The following is a 16,701-nucleotide window of genomic DNA, read 5'->3' on the forward strand; positions in this document are numbered from 1 at the left end:
ATTATGCTAGGGCTTATTTTCCAGATGGGTCTTATTTTCGGGGAAACAGATGCAGATTCAAGACAGCCTGGTGATTTTAGCAGCCATAAGGCTTCAGAATTTTTGTGTTGAAGTAAAAATTGCAGGAAAGCACAAGCCAGATTAGGTCAAAAGTGGAAAACCTGGTATCTTTTTCATGTCTCAGGCAATCACTTTAAAGTCCTTTAACCGTGACAACAACAACAACAAAAAAGAAAGCTGTAAAGGAAAGCACTTCAAAATACCTAGAAATTGAGTATTCCACAAGAGAAAGGGTTCCTGTTTTCAGACACATCAAACAAACAGAAAGTAGGAATCAGCCAGCTCTTGTCTGCAAGTTGTTTAAAAAGTTATCATGGAAAAGGGAGAAAAACCCAAGAAAAAGAAACATACCACATTTTTGGAGGTGGGGGAAACACAGGAGAACAAAGTCCAGCAGTTGTTTTAAAGAGATTTCAAAGTCCATATGGGAAAGATTAATCCCAAGAAAAATAAAGAAAAAATGTTAAAACGTTCAGGAAGTGCCAAAAAAAAAATAGGCTTAACTCCAGCTGTAAATAATAAATAAAATATAGATCAGTGTTTCTCAACTTTTGTTGCTTTCAGATGGGTGGACTTTAACTCCCAGAATTCCCCCAGTCAGTATCACTGACTAAGCACAGGAAGTCCTCAACTTACAACAGTTCGTTTAATGGCCATTCGAAGTTAGAACGGCAGTGGAAAAAAGTGATTTATGACCGTTTTTCACACTTAACGACCACTGAAGCGGCCCAGTGGTCACATGATCAAAATTAATAGAACTTGGCAACTGGCATGTTATTTATGATGGTTTCAATGGGGAAGCCAGGTTCACTTAAAAACCCCGTTACTAAGAAAGTTCTCAAGTTACGACCACAAATGAGGCCAAAATTTATGTCGCTAAGTGAAACGTTCGTTAAGGGAGCTTGTCCCATTTCACAATTTTTATTGCCCGTTTATTAATTGAATCCCTGCTGCAGTCGTTAAATTAGTGACCCCGTTGTTAAGTGAATCTGGGTCGTAAATGTGAATCGGTTGTCGAGCATCCCGAATGTGAATCACGTATCCCTGGGGAAATGCTGCAACGGTCATAAGTGTGAAAAACGGTCACAAGTCATGTTTTTTTCGGTGCCATTGTAACTTCGAACAGTCGCTAAGTGAATTAAGTCGAGGACTACCTATATGGCATTGCAGGCAGGCGCAAGCAATACAACAGCACTGAGCGATGGTTAAAACGGGAAAAGAGAAGTCAGCCAAGCCAAAATTTAGGCAGCCCAGGTCAAGATTAAGTGGGATTTAGTCCCCTGCCCCCCCCCCACCATTTCCCCCCCCTCACAGATCTCAACTTTATTTTAATGTTATTCATCTCTCGCCACAACTTTATACACAGATTTATTATTCTTCAGATGATTATTTGCTGCACTGTAACAACTATTCTCTTGGCTCAGCGTTGGATGGAAACAGGATCTGATGAGCAGAAGGAGAAAAATCATGGAAGACAGGTAAACAGAGAGGCCTTCCCAAAATACAAGCACTTACAGCCAAATTCAAGCTGCAGAAGCAGCAGCTAAAACTAACCTTAAAGTCTACTCTATTCTCACAATATAGCTTCAACTGTGGAGGTCTACCTCTCTCGTCCTGGCTGGTTTAAACCAAAGCAAAACGGCATCAATTTTAGAATGACAGGGGAGGAAAAAATACTTCTAACCTGCATTCTCCTAAATGAGAACCCTCCACAAGTTTTATGATAGATTTGGGGGGGGGGGAGGAATGAAATGAAAGAAATGCTTTTAAAAGCCGCAAAGATCCCTTAGCGCTTGCTCTTTTGTCTGGAATAAAGAGTGCATGGGTTGGATTAGATGACCTCATGGGTACTTCCAAGCGGATCTTTTGTTCCTTATTTTCAAAGTCATCATTCCCACCATAGGTAGGTAAAATGAGGATCCAGATTGTGGGGGCAATAAGCTGACTTTGTATAAAAAAGACCACCGCTTGGGGGAATGGCGAAAGCCCTATTAAGCAGGTATATACAAAAGTATGAAGGCTATTGCTTAACGCATTGTAAGCCGCCCTGAGTCTCCGGAGAAGGGCGGCATATTAAATCGAACCAATAAATAAAATTGGGCCTGGTGGCTCAGCAGACTGATAGCATTGTGATTAACACCAGCTGCCTGCAATTACTGTAAGTTCGAATCTCACCAGGCTCAAGGTAGGTTGACTCAGCCTTCCATCCTTTCTAAGGTAGGTAAATTGAGGACCCAGTTTGTGGGGGCAATAAGTTGACTTTGTATATAAATATACAAAAGTATGAAGGCTATTGCTTAACGCATTGTAAGCCGCCCTGAGTCTCCAGAGAAAGGCAGCATATAAATCAAATTTAACATTAATTAATTAATTAATTTGGGGGAATTTATTTCCGCAGCTCAAAAGCCTCGTTCAAGAGTCTTCGGAAAGGGATGGTTTTTATTTGACAGAGCTAGAAAAAACACTAGGAAATGTACATTTTGAAGTTTGTACTCCTGGGTCACCAAGCAGATTTCTGACACTTTAAAAAAAAAATAATAATAATAAAAATGCTAGGACTTACAATGAAAGTAAACACACACCCCCTCCCCAAATACATCATTTTTTCACTGTTCCTCCTCTTCTTATTCATCCTCAGGAAGGACATTCAGGCCAATTGCTACTTTTAGCCCATGATTAGCCAAAGGGAGACAAGCTATTAACGCCGCATCCAGTCCTGGTCTATGAGAGATAATGTGCAGTCTTTAGACTCCAATGTTCTGACAATAGCTCTTACACTGACGCTCTGGGAGACTGGAGGGTGGAGGAGGAAAGGAAAAGAAGGGGAGGGGGAGGGAAGTCCCCCAGAAAATGGCTTCCTCTTCTTCAAAAAAAAGTGGAAACTCGAGAGCAAACACAAGGAGGAAGGAAGCGAGGAATTTTTTTTTTTTTTTTAAATTGTCTCTTTCTTCTGACCCTTTTTAAAAAACTTATTTATTTTTTTTATTACTAGGCTCCTTTGCGGTGCATGCTTGCTTTCGGGCAGACCCGGTGGCCTCAAAAGTTGTGGGTTGAGTGGGTGGGTTTCTCCAAAATAAGATGCGTAGGAATTTAAAGAGAAAAAAAAAAATACCGAAAGCTTCCCCCCCCTCCCACCTCCACCTGCCTGCCTGCCAGCCATCAAGTGGATTTTCTTCAGATTTACAGATTTGTAAATCCCCCATGATTCAGAGGGGATTTGACAATCCTGCACGATGGCAGAGCTAACTTAAAAATTTCTCTCCTTTTTGTTTTTTTTCCAAGGCAATGGAGGAGGCACACTAAATCGCACCGGATATTATTATTATTATTATTATTATTTTCAAGAGAAACCCCCCCCCCAACCTTTCTACTTTATTCCCCAGGCCTGGTGCCAAGGCATGGCTTCCGCACCGCGCCACTTTCTCACCCAACCGCCAACCCCAGGGATTCTGGGAACTGAACACGGTTTTGCGGATGAAATAAAGAGGATATTGTACCAATGTCCTCTCAAAGCTGTCTGGCTGGGCAAATTCCCCAGTTGCCCTGGCATGGACACATCGATTTCCGGAGTGTATATTTAACCCGTGTACAAAAAATTGTTGGCAAGACAGCCACAACCAGACAATGCTGGGTATCAAAAAATAAACAGCCTGTGCACACATCCTAAAACCCCAATCGTATTTATATATGTGCCCTGAATTAGTACAATTGGAATCTCTCGGATTATGAGTTTATTGATTGGTTAAAATTTCTCCCTATGTGAAATAATAAAGAGACAGAGGACTGGAGAGAGAGAGAGAGGGATAGAGAAAAAAACACCTTGGATTTCTTCAAATCAGCAATAATGTGTGTGTGTGTAAATAAATATATATATATATGACAATTCTATCCCATTCGGTAAATTGGAAGGAAAAGAGATTAATTTACTACTTCTTTCTTTTAAAGTTCACGCACTTTATAGAGTCCTGAGATTTATGGCAGGTCGATGAAAACTACAGACTACGCAACGTAATTCTCCATTTTTAAGAAATGCCACTGCAGCGCAGAAAACCTTTCTGTGTACCCTATGTAAATTTAACCATAAAATACAAAATACAGATGGGGGGGGAGAGACCACAAAACAGAAAGGCAAGTGCATGTAAGAATGCAGAAAGAAAAGACACAATGGCTAATAACAGCAGATCTTTCTTTGACCCAAGGATTCAGGGCACAAGTTTTGAGACTCCCGTCACATTCCCCAAATTATTAAAAAGGCAAAAGGATTTATTTTGATAGAAAGCCACTGCTGGTTCCCAAAGATAGACAAAACACCTTAAATCTGTATCTTTCCACTTAATTTTTTTTTTCTTGCAAGCCTCATCCAGAGTTCTGATGTATCCTTTTCTGTTTGTTGGTTTGTTTTTTTGCACATCTGTAAACCTCGTTTACACACCAAAGAGTTGTTCTGCTTCACCCACATTACTGCAAACTGAGTTTTGGCACAGCATAAAGCCTCTGCTGTGTGCACAAAGCCAGTTTTGGAGATTCACACACACACACACACACACACACACACAGAGAGACACACAAGCCTCTTGCCAGAAGTACAGCTGCACGCTTACTTAAAAATTTTTTAAAAAATCAGCCCTTCCCATCCAGAGGAAAGGCACGTAGATTGGATTTATTCTCCCATCTTTTTACCCAAGCAAGAACTCGAGACAACTTGCTTTCCAAATGGGGAAAAAAAAGAAAAAGAGACCATCTGGCACAACACAACTGCCTTAAGCAGATTCCAAGAACATTATTAGCTATGAATTTCAGGATTCATTCACATTCGTCCTCACCGTAAAGTCATGTTAATTCCAGGAAGGTCAGAATACCAGAAGTCCCAATCAGGTAATAGGCTACCAAAAAAAAAAACCTGACCCAGGCATGATATAAGGAATCTTGAAGGATTGGGTGTATATATATATATATATATCCCCTCTGCCAAGAGGTAAATGTCCCACATCCCAAGCATCTCAAGCAACTTGTCCCAAGCACCCAGCAACATCGCTTGCAAGGATTCTGGGTTTACAGTTCAAATCTCTCTTTGAGATCTGCTGAAATCCCAACATCTTGGAGCCACCTTCTGACTTTCCAGTTATCAGCAAAGGCCTCTTCCTTTGAAGGGGGGACACCACAAGTCCCCCATGACGACGCCCCCCCAAATATAGAGACCCCCCCCTCACCTGCCCCCCCACCACCACAAGCCCTGGCTCACCCTGGGCGCCTTCCTCTTGTACCGATGGCTGTAGTCAAACTTCTCCTTCATCTCATCCAGGCACTGGCTCAGCCTGGCTTTTTCTTCCTTGCTGGCATAATCCTGGCTGAGGAGGATGTAGGCTCGCCAGTTGGCCGAGTCGAAGCCCCAGTGGCAAGTTCGGTTCTCCAGGGCTTTGTGGGAATGGATGACAAACTTGTGCGGCGGGTACATGAGCCGGCAGTCGAGGCACTGGATGCAAGGGGCACCGGGGCTGCTGTAGAGCTCGGGTACCAACAGGCCTTTGCATTTGCCAAAGCACTCGTGGTAGATTTTGAAGCTCCGCTCGGTGAGCTCCAGTTCCAGCTCCAAGGCGCTGGCAGTGCCAACCCCGGCTAGCTCTTTCTTGCAGCGGCCAGGCGGGAAGGCTCCCCCGTAGAGTAAGGCGTTGCAAAGGCGTTCGGCGTCGGTCTTGGTGATGAGGCCGCAGGAGGGCGCCGAGAAGGGCAGGATGCCCATGACTTTGAGGATCTCCAGCTGGTCAGCGGTGCAGCGGGAGCAATAGACGTGCAGCTCGTCGCAGACGGCGTTGATCTGCTGGAGGGAAAAGTCGCGCAGGACCGAGTTGAGGATCTGGGGCAGGCAGAGCCGCTTCTCGCCACCCACCACGAAGCAGGAGATGGTCTCGCCTTCCAGGACGGTCTCGCAGCGCTCCGTCGAGCGGTCCGAAGGCATGAAGAAAGGGCCCGGCATCACCGGAGGAGGTGGTGGTGGGATGGGAGGCAGAGGAGGCAAAGGATGCTCAGGGGCCATCACGGAGGAGGATGAAGATGAGGATGAGGAGGAGACCGACACAGCCACCGCTGCCTCCTTGGCGCTCTCCCTCTTGTAAAGCTCCTGAGCCCAACGAGCTGAGAAAGCAGCGGGGCCACCCAAGGAACTCATGGAGCTGAGATGAAACTGCTCCAAGGTCTTCTGCAAACCCGGGTGAGGTTGGAAACCGCTTCGAGGGACCGTCTCCATCTTCGGCGGCTTGCCTGCGGAGGTCCCCCCGCGTCCCTGGTTCCTGCGGCGCCCAATTTTTCCTTTTGCTTGGGGGGCCCCGCGGGAAAGGCGCCCCAATTCCAGCCTTGGGGGGTGGTGGGGGGTTTTTTGGGGGTGGGGGCTCTTTCCAAGCGCAAGGGAGAGAGGGGGGGCGGTTCCAAAAAGGCAGCCCTCTCTCTCTCTCTCTCCTCTCCCCACAATCCCCTTTTTTTCCCTGGTTCAGACGGTTCCTCTCTTTTTAACGCCGGAGGGGCGAGAAGGAGCCAGCCACGATCTCACATTTCCCGGCTTTCTGGATGCGCCTTCTTTTCTCTTTCGCTCCGGGCTTCCTTTTTTTCCCTCGCGCCCCCTTCCCCTCCCTCCCTCCCGACGCCCCCCCAAGTTTTAGGGGGGGACCAAAAAAAGAAGAAGAAGAAGAAAAAATGCTCTCTGGGCCCCGCAGCCAAAAAAAAAAACAGGGGAGAGGAAAGCGAGAGAGAGAGAGAGAGAAGTAGATCTTCGGGGAAGGGGCGGTGGTGGGGGAGAGAGAGAGAGAAAGAGAGGGAGGGAAAAAAGTTATAAAAAGAAGGGGGCGAGAGAGAAAGCAATGCCCCCGGACCCCCCCTCTCTCTTCCGTGGGAGAAAGAAAAAAAAAACCTCTGCCCCCCCACCCACCCCCAAAACGAGCAACGGGGGGTGGGATAAAAAGGGATCTGGAAGGAGAGAAGGGGGGGGGAAAAAGGCTGGTTTAATAACCCTGGGGAGATCCGTCCGGGATCCAAGCGGCAACTCCTGGCGCCGGGGAAGCCGATGCCTTTCTGTCCATGGTCCGCCACAAAAGCCAGAGGAGGCGAAGAAGAAGAAGAAGATCCCCGGGAGTCTCAGATATTTCCCCTTTGCCCAGCAGCGAACCGGTAGAGGCGGAAAGCAAAAAAAAAAAAAAAAAGCGCTGCTGCTTTGCTTGCTGTCTGTCTCGGTCTGGCGAGGACCGGCTTGTCCTTTTGATCTCGCCCCTCTTGTCTCGTGGAGAGAGGGTCGGAGAACGAGCGGTTCCCTCCGTCCGGCCCTGCTCACTTTCGCTCCAGCCCGGATTGAGGACGTTCGGGCGGCGCTGAGCTCAATGCAGGCGAGCAGGCGGGCGGGCGATCTGGCGAGGCGATGCTGCTGCTGCTTCTGCTGCTGCTTGCTGCTTGCTGCTCCTCCTCTCCGTCGTCGTCCGCCGCCGCCGCCGCCTCCTCCTCCTCCTCCACCTCCTCTGTTTGTTGGTGTCTGCTCAGCTCTTGAATGCCAGCCAAGAATGTGACCAACTCCCCAGGCTGGGCTCTTCCAGGAACCGGCGCCGCCTCCCCCCGGCTCGCCTCTCTCTCTCTCTCTCTCTCTCTCCCCTCCTCCTCCTCCTCCTCCTCGTTCCGCAAAAGGCGAGCCAAGCCACGCACATGCGCGCGGGCCCTACACAGACAGAACGAGGGGGGCGGGGGGGGGGGAAGAGAAGCAAACCCGGCGAAAGGAAGGCGAGGATAAAACCTGCGGTTGCCAGACCTCAAGCCTGCGCAGAAAGACGGAGCGGCAGGGCGGGTTTTGCCGAAGTGGGGTTTAAAAAGGGGTCGGTGGGCTGGGGGGGGGATAAATGGAGGGAGGGGGCAGCTGCCGGTTTGGAAACACGTGGGATGCTCAGGTATGCATGCAGGCAGGGAGGGAGAGCCCACACACACACACACACCGCCCAGGTGGAAAGAGTGGACAGGTGGGTCACTCCCAGGTCTCCAGGCTGACTGGTCAACACTAGCCAGGTAATACCTGCCTGCCTATCGATATATATATCCCTTATATATGATAGGGATTCATCCTGGATCTTTGCACACAAAAAAAAAGAAAAAAAGGGAGAAATGCAATAGGAAGACACTGCCAATCTTGTTGCCTGCTTTCCCACAGAAAAGAAAACACCGGGAGCCACAAAACCCTTCCCGTGTCTGAGCTAGCCTATGTTGTTGAATTAAAGGTTCTGTTTTCTTCTGAAACTTTTCATTTCTTGGGATTTATCCATGGTTGGCCTACGGGGGGGGGGGTTGAAAAGCTCAATAATTCGCGTGCCGACAGGTGTCGCACATTGGCGGTTGTGACGCATATTTTGAGTGATAGGGAGCCGCAGCAGAGGGGTGAAGGAGCCACATGCGGCTCCAGAGCTGCAGGTTGCTGACTCCTGGGCTAGTGATTTGACACGGGCTCACAGTCAAAGAAACTCACTGGGGATGCGGGGGGGGGGGTTGGTTCTTTTCAACCTACCTCACAGAGCCGTTGTTGTTCATGAGCATTGCCTGGAGTTCCCGAAGGAAAAAAACAAACCAAATCTTGAACCTCAAGGGATGAGCGAACTGCGGGATCTATCTATCTATCTATCTATCTATCTATCTATCTATCTATCTATGTTATATATCTATCTATATATATATATATACACATACATACATACATACATACAACGGTGCCTAAATTATCACAAAAGAAATATGTTGTGAACCTCACTGCGAAATGCATCTAAGCCGAAGTGTAATGTGGGAAAGATTAACAGATTAACAAAAGTCGGAAGGGACCTTGGAGGTCATCTAGTCCAACCCCCCGCCCAATCAGGAGCCCCCTACACCATTTCTGACAAATGGCAGATAACCTGTGCAGGATCATTCATGAATTGCTTAAACCTCTGAACTCCCTCCGCCTCGTATAAACTTCCATCGTTCCTTTAGTGACCGTCTGAAGTACCAACGGCACTGGGAAAAAGCGACTTAATGACTGTTTTTCCTCACTTATGGCCGTTGCAGCATTGCCACGGTCATGTGATGTGATCAAAATTCAGACGCTTGCCAACTGACTCATATTTATGACGACCGCAGTGTCCCGGGGTCGGGGACTACCTGTACCATTTTTTTGGGGGGGTGGAGGGAAATCCAAGACAAACAGGCCTCTTCAATATGTGTGGTTTGTCCCAGGCACTTTAATGAGGCAGACTTTAGGAGATATCCACTACAATTCTTATACTGAAATGTTTTTTAATGATCAAGGAGCAATCAATAGCAACCCGTATAAACTTTACATATAAAATCAAGGCCACACTGTCTTTGATTTTTCAATGCTGGTGCTAAACACCACTTTAGGCCTTTCCTTGAAACAAGACATATGCAGTCATAAATTTGGGCCACACAATACCCCCAAAATATAATATGGGTTCCTTGATTTGGTTCGGCATTTGATATGTTTTGTGACCCACAGTAGAGCAAGCTTCAGCATGGCGCAGCATTTGCTCATGAAGCCGTAAAGCTTTAAATTTGCTGCTGTACCACCAAATCAAGATGTTTTAATTTATTAAGTTTATACCTGCAATTAAATGTCATCAACCACAGCCTCAAAAAAAAAAAAAAAGCACAAGTTACGAGAGGAGTTCTACCATGCATAATTGTCTCACCCCAAAAAGCAAAATTTTATATTTTGTAAGCTACTTTTTTTTGAGCCCCAGGTAAACAAACTCTGTGGTCTTTTTTAACGTTACACTTTCGACTATTTATTATGGAGATGTATTTAAAAAAAAAATGCGAAGATTTCCTCCTGTTTTAAAATGGGAGCTAAACATGCAGAGATTAAATCTGCCATAAGGGAGGAAGTGGTAAATATATGGTAGTAAACCAAACATTGTTTTTGGAGATGATATAATTAATTTGCCCATCCTCCTAATATTTAATATAAGAGATGCTCACCTTTCTTATCACAATTTATATGATACTCATAGGAAAGATCGCCCCCTACTGGTGTGGATTTCAAACTGTGAGATTCTGAGTGTGATTTTTTTTTCTTTCTTTCTCTCTCGTCATGATAAAATTATTTCCTGTAGATACTACAGGTACTCCTTGATTTATGGCCACAATTGACCCCAAAATTTCTGTCGCCGAGTGAAGATTTGTGAAGTGAATTCCCCCCCCTTTTACGACCTTTCTTGGACACAGTTGTTAAGTGAATCGCTGCACGTGTTAAGTTAGTAACACGGTTGTTAAGCGAATCCGATTTCCTCGTTGACTTGGCTTGTCAGAAGGTCGCAAAAGGGGATTACGTGACACACACACACACCCAGGGGGCACTGCGACCGTCATAAATATGAGTCAGTTGCCGAGCGTCTGGATTTTGATCACGTGGCCATAAGGATGCTGCAGTGGTCGTAACTGTGAAAAACGGTCACTAAATGAATTGTAGCAAGTCAAGCACTACTTGTATTCCAAAACGTTTTTAATAAACCTAGTGGAATTTTTTTTTACTTTTGCTTAGTTCATCTCATAGTGGCATACTGCAAAATCTTCATTCCCGCCCCACTCCAGGGGAAGGATACTGCAGAATCACCATTCCCACCCCATTCCAGGGGAAGGATACTGCAAAATCCCCATTCCCACCCCACTCCAGGGGAAGGATACTGCAGAATCCCCATTCCCATCCCACTCCAGGGGAAGGATACTGCAAAATCTCCATTCCCACCCCACTCCAGGGGAAGGATACTGCAAAATCTCCATTCCCACCCCACTCCAGGGGAAGGATACTGCAGAATCCCCATTCCCACCCCACTCCAGGGGAAGGATACTGCAGAATCTCCATTCCCACCCCACTCCAGGGGAAGGATATTGCAAAATCTCCATTCTCACCCCACTCATGGGAGAAGGATATCGCAAAATCCCCATTCCCTCCCCACTCCTGGGGGAAGGATATTGCAAAATTTCCATTCCCACCTTACCCTGGGACCAGCCATAGGTGGTAGTTCTCCGAACTACTCAAAATTTCCACTACCGGTTCTCCAGAACCTGCTGGATTTCACCCCTGGCATAATTCCATTTTATCAGCTCCCGAACATCCATGACTTCAACCCTAGTTTCCATTTTGTCACTTAAACCTGACTTTTTCAACATCCGGCGTGCCAAGAAAACCACGAATATACAAACTATTGGTGAGAACAAGCTTTCAGCCATTCTATCACTCCGACCCAGTAGTATCTGGATGTTCAAATCCAGCCGCTGGGTTTAAGAAAAGATTTTTTTCTTGGAGCAGAAGAAATGGGATGAAGGTTGAAATTTTATGTTGGGGCTGAACCAAGTGGCATGCAACACGAAGCATCTGAACTCACAGATGCCACAATGCAAGTCTTTGTCTTGATTAACAATCCCAAACTGAGTTCCAGGAAGAAAACAAAGGAGAATATATATATATTTGACCAACACAAATTTAATGCCCAGAACAAATGGCAGCAATGGAAGGGAAAAAAAATATTTGTAGCCTACAAATTTTAGAAGGGGCATCTCGGTTGATGCCGTTGAGTGAATGGGGTCCATCCAAGCGGTTTTAAAACTTTGCTCGGCTAACATGAGAAAGTATCCCCGTTCGCTTTTGTGAAAGTTTATTGTCAATATTATTCAGATTTCAATGACTTTGAAGGCCCTTTGGAGGTTTTAGGGGACAGCCACAACTTCAGTTGCTCTTATTAAAAAGGCTGATCTTCCATTTCCAGCACTCTCAACTAGGTTTAACGTACAGGCAAGTCCTCGACTTCCAATACCGTCCTCGTTTAGCGACCGTTCGAAGTTGCAACGGCACTGGGGAAAAAAAGTGACTTATGATGGGGTTTTTTCACACTTAGCATCCCCATGGTCACATTTATTTATTTATTTATTTATTTATTTATTTATTTATTTATTTATTTATTTATTTATTTATTTATTTATTTATTTATTTATTTATTTATTTATTTATTTATTTTTATATGCCGCCCTTCTCCGGAGACTCAGGACGGCTTACAATGCGTTAAGCAATAGCCTTCATACCTTTGTATATTTTATACAAAGTCAGCTTATTGCCTCCACAAACCGGGTCCTCATTTTACCCACCTTAGAAAGGATGGAAGGCTGAGTCAACCTTGAGCCTGGTGAGATTCGAACTCGCAGTAATTGCAGGCAGCTGGATGTTAAATGCTGCCTTAGTAGGAGGCATTAGCCTCCTACGCCACTCAGGCCCCTGATCAACATCCAGACATTTGGCAACTGGCTCGTATCTATGACGGTTGCGGTATCATAGATACGACGCTGCAACAGTGTCATATGATCCCAGGTCATATGATCCCCTTTTGTGACCACCTGACAAGCAAAGTCGACGGGGGGGGGGGAAGCCAGATTCACGTTAACAGCTGTGTGACTCAACAATTGCGGTGATTCACTTAACAACCGTGGCGCGAAAAGTCGTAAAGTGAGGCAAAGTTCATTTAACCAAATGTTTCATCTAGCAACAGAAGTGTTGGGCTCAGTTGTGGTCATAAACCGAGGACTATTCTGTATACGCTTTCTGCACAAGCTCAAACACAAGAGGTCGATGGGGTGTAGTAGACCTCCCCGCTTCTTTTTTGACACAATACTGCTTACAGACAGGCCTGAGGAAGTGGGCTCTGCTTTTAGCCTTAAAAATCTAAAAGCGATGACACACAAAGAAATAGTAAAGGGGAGGAAGAAGGAGACGAGACAGTACAAATGATTAAAGCTGCAATTATGGCTGGTTAGGATGAGAATGAGGGAATGGCTGCCCACAAGAGAACAGCAGACAATAAACAAGCTTTGCTTGTCTATTTCTATGGCATAATAAAAAGATGGAAGGGCAGTTACGAGAGAGAGAGAGAGAGGGAGGGAGGGAGGGAGAGGGGGAAGGGACGGAAAGGAAGGAAGGAAGGGAAGGAAGGAAGGAAGGAAGGGGAAGGAAGGAAGGAAGGAAAGAAGGAAGGAAGGAAGGAAGGAAGGAAGGAAGGAAGGAAGGAAGGAAGGAAGGAAGGAAGGAAGGAAGGAAGCTCAACAACCACTCATAAATCCCATGACATATAGCCTGATTGACAGGATGTACCACTTTGCAAAAGAGCACCTATTTTTAAAGAAATGTCAAGACTACGATTATATTCCATCTTGCCGCCTCCTCCTCCTCTTCCTCTTCCTCCTCCTCCTCCTCCTCCTCCTCCTCCCAGGTCTCTTCCAACCCTGTTATTCCGTGTTCTATGTTCCTTTTTCTTGATTATTTTGCATTGAAGAAAGAAAGAAAGAAATAAATAAATAAATAAAGAAAGAAAGAAAGAAAGAAAGACGGAAGGAAGGAAAGAAGGAAGGAAAAAAGGAAAAGAGAGAAAGAGAAAGAAAGAAAGAAAGATGGAAGAAAGGAAGAAAGGAAAGAAAGGAAAAGAGAAAAAGAAAGAAAGATGGAAGGAAGGAAGGAAAAAAGGAAAAGAGAGAAAGAGAAAGAAAGAAGGAAGGAAGGAAGGGAAGGAAGGAAAAGAGAAAAAGAAAGAAAGACACAGAGAGAGAAAGAAATAAAGAAAGACAGACAGACAAAAGGAAGGAAGGAAGGAAGAAAAAAGGAAAAGAGAGAAAGAGAAAGAAAGAAAGACGGAAGGAAAGAAGGAAGGAAAGGAAGGAAAAGAGAGCGAGAGAGAGAGAAAGAAAGAGAGAGAGAGAGAGAGAGAGAGAAAGAAAGAAAGAAAGAAAGAAAGAAAGAAAGAAAGAAAGAAAGAAAGAAAGAAAGAAAGCAGACTTTGGAGGAAGGATTCTGGCACCATAAGGTTATTCTCTTCCTTCCTTCTTGGCTCCACAGCCGACCGCTTCTGGCACACAAACAGTCTCGTAAACTTCTTGAACTATTCAACCCTGTGATTGGTGGGTGCTCTTTTTCGGCCTGCCAGCTCCAGTCCACCCACAGATGCCTCAAAGCCCAGAACGAAAACCAAAGCAGAAGGATTCATTTCTTCCCATATCTAACAAAGCTGTTTGTTTCTCGGGTTCTTGGTTTCCCTCGTTGGCCAGCAAAACAACCCCGCTCTACCCTTGACTCCGTCTGCAACCCCTTGCCCCTTCCCTATCTTCCAGCGAGGAAAATAAACATATTTCTACCGGCCTCGTCTTGTTTAAAGGCCGTGGGGTGGGGCAGGGTGGGGACATTCTCTGGAGCTGACCTCCTGCTCTACCAGATGTTCAAAGCGATGAGAAGGGTTGACAAGATGATTGGGCTGCTCTCTTTGATGGCCCCCACAGAACGGAGGGAGGCAGGAAAAGTGTCTGGGAGTGAGAGAGAAAGAAAGGAAAGGAAAGGAAAGGAAAGGAAAGGAAAGGAAAGGAAAGGAAAGGAAAGGAAAGGAAAGGAAAGGAAAGGAAAGGAAAAGAAAAGAAAAAGAAAGAAAGAAAGAAAGAAAGAAAGAAAGAAAGACAGACAGAAAGGAGAAAGAAAGAAAGAAAGGAGAGAGAAAGGAGAGAGAGAGAAAGGAAAGACAAAGAAAGAAAGAAAAAGAGAGAAAGAGAAAGAAAGAAGGAAAGAGAGAGAGAGAAAGAGAGAGAGAGAAAGAGGGAGACAGAAAGGAGAAAGAAAGAAAGAAAAAGAGAGAGAGAGAAAGAGAAAGAAAGAAAGAAAAAGAGAAAGAAAGAGAAAGAAAGAAGGAAAGAGAGAGAAAGAGGGAGAGAGACAGAAAGGAGAAAGAAAGAAAGAAAAAGAGAGAGAGAAAGAAAGAAAGAAAAAGGAAGAAAGGAAGAAAGGAAGAAAAGAAGAAAGAAAGAAAGAAAGAAAGAAAGAAAGAAAGAAAGAAAGAAAGAAAGAAAGAAAGAAAGAAAGAAAGAAAGCATGGATTTACCATTGTTCACCGCCCAGAATAATGTGTTGGGATGGGTGGTTATATCAATTGATTAAATAAATGAATAAAACACTTTCTTAGAAAGTGCGTATTGACGCCATCACGAAACCTTGCGCAATAGTTTGACTAACTATCAAGATCATAAGGTGCTCAGCAAGGATAGTCCTCTAAGAAGTTTTATCATTAAAAGGCAAAAAGTGCCGAATTTTGACTGTTGTGACTTCTTCATAAGAAACATTCATGCAATTTTCCTTGGCAACCTACAGAAACGGTTTGCCATTAACTTCACCTACTTTTTTTTTTTTTTTATCAACCATTTTTTTCCCCGGCCTTGTGGTTTGTAATAAAACGATTTGATTTGAGCATTTGGTCTAAGCCTACAGCTCTCCTCTTAGAACTAACCTTACATAGTTTTTTTTTAAGCCCAGATAAAATTGACTAGATCTTGCCACCCGATTCCTGGCTTTTTTTTTTTTTTTTTTGAAAGAAAGGAGAAGATGAAGGGGGGGAAATTATGACTAAGGCTCTGAGAATGGCTCTAAATCAAAACAAGAAACATTGGATTAGATAGCTAGAAAGAAAAAGGAATCTTGATCTGGTCTGAAAGGGCCTTTCTGTTGTGGCTACAGCCTCTAAAAAACCCAGCTGTTGCGGTCTCAAGAGTTTCTCAATCCGAGACGCGGATTGAGTCGTAGTAGTAGTAACCCCTGAGGAAGGAGACATTATTTTTTTTCCAGCGTGGCATTTGCTTGCCTACGTCTCCGAGCAGCTGGCCCTTTCTTTTGAACAAGGCCTGGGGGGAAGAGAAAGTCCGTAGCCATTTGGTTGTTCTCGTAGGGGGTGTTAGAAACCCCGCACGCGCACGGAGAGGATTGGAGGGGGATTCCCAAAAGATGTTTGCAACTGGCGGACAGGTGTGGCTACCATCACCTGGAGGCTTGAGTTCGCTGAGTTATGCGGAGTATTATTTTTTTGCTCTGCTTCCCAGATCACCCATCCTTCCCAGCAGCTTCCAAGAGGGAAAACTGGCCCACCGTTTTGGAGATTTGAGAACAACCCAAAAGAGGAGGAGGAGGAAGAAAGGAGAAAGAAGGCAACCAGGATAGCCTTTTTCCCCTGGGCAGGTTTTTGCAAAATGGGGCCTTATCTTATCCCATCTTATCGGGCTGCAACCTTTCCAGAGATTTGCTACCACTGATGTTATTAGGAAGAAGTCACTGAATTTTTTTTTTTTATTACTTCGGGACTCTCCACTCTTTAAAATGGGATCACCTGATGTTTTGTTTTTAAGCTCGTGACCCCGTTGCCTTGGCTCTCTCTTACCTGTTTTTTTTTATCTGCAAAATGATTCATTCGCTCACTCCAACGTGACTTTTGGTCTCTGAAACGGGGTCTCTGAAGAGACAAAACCGAAAAAAATGTCATTAAAATGAGTTTCACGTGCAAGAAAACTGGGCCGGGGGTGGGTGGGTGGGTTTGGAAAGGGGTAACTTTACAAAAAAAGGGAGACTCCTGTTTACAACCGGAAAGTCAGCCTTCAATTTTTATTTCATGTTATTAAATTAATATACGATGAGCAGTGGCAGGAAATCTTCAGCTCTCCAACATGCAGGGGGACGATATAAATTCCGCTGCAATCCCATCCTACGTGAAACATTAGGAGATTGTTAACATCTGTTAGCTGCAGTTTTGTTTTGTTTTTTTTAAATTCTGGACTAAAGTTTAA

General features: G+C 45.0%; 1 protein-coding gene across 1 annotated transcript in view; it reads right to left on the reverse strand.

Annotated features, from left to right (window-relative positions):
* Nucleotides 1–7,612, reverse strand: part of SKI (SKI proto-oncogene) — a 136,777-nt gene extending 129,165 nt beyond the window's left edge. Inside the window, exon 1 of the mRNA XM_060694190.2 lies at nucleotides 5,303–7,612. Within this exon, the coding sequence (XP_060550173.2) occupies nucleotides 5,303–6,304 (1,002 nt within the window). The 5' untranslated portion in view covers nucleotides 6,305–7,612. The remainder of the gene's footprint in view (nucleotides 1–5,302) is intronic.
* Nucleotides 7,613–16,701: the final 9,089 nt, after the last annotated feature.

This window comes from Pantherophis guttatus, chromosome 15, assembly GCF_059756535.1.
Source record: "Pantherophis guttatus breed Tessera chromosome 15, ASM5975653v1, whole genome shotgun sequence".
Classification (NCBI taxonomy): Eukaryota; Metazoa; Chordata; class Lepidosauria; order Squamata; family Colubridae; genus Pantherophis; species Pantherophis guttatus.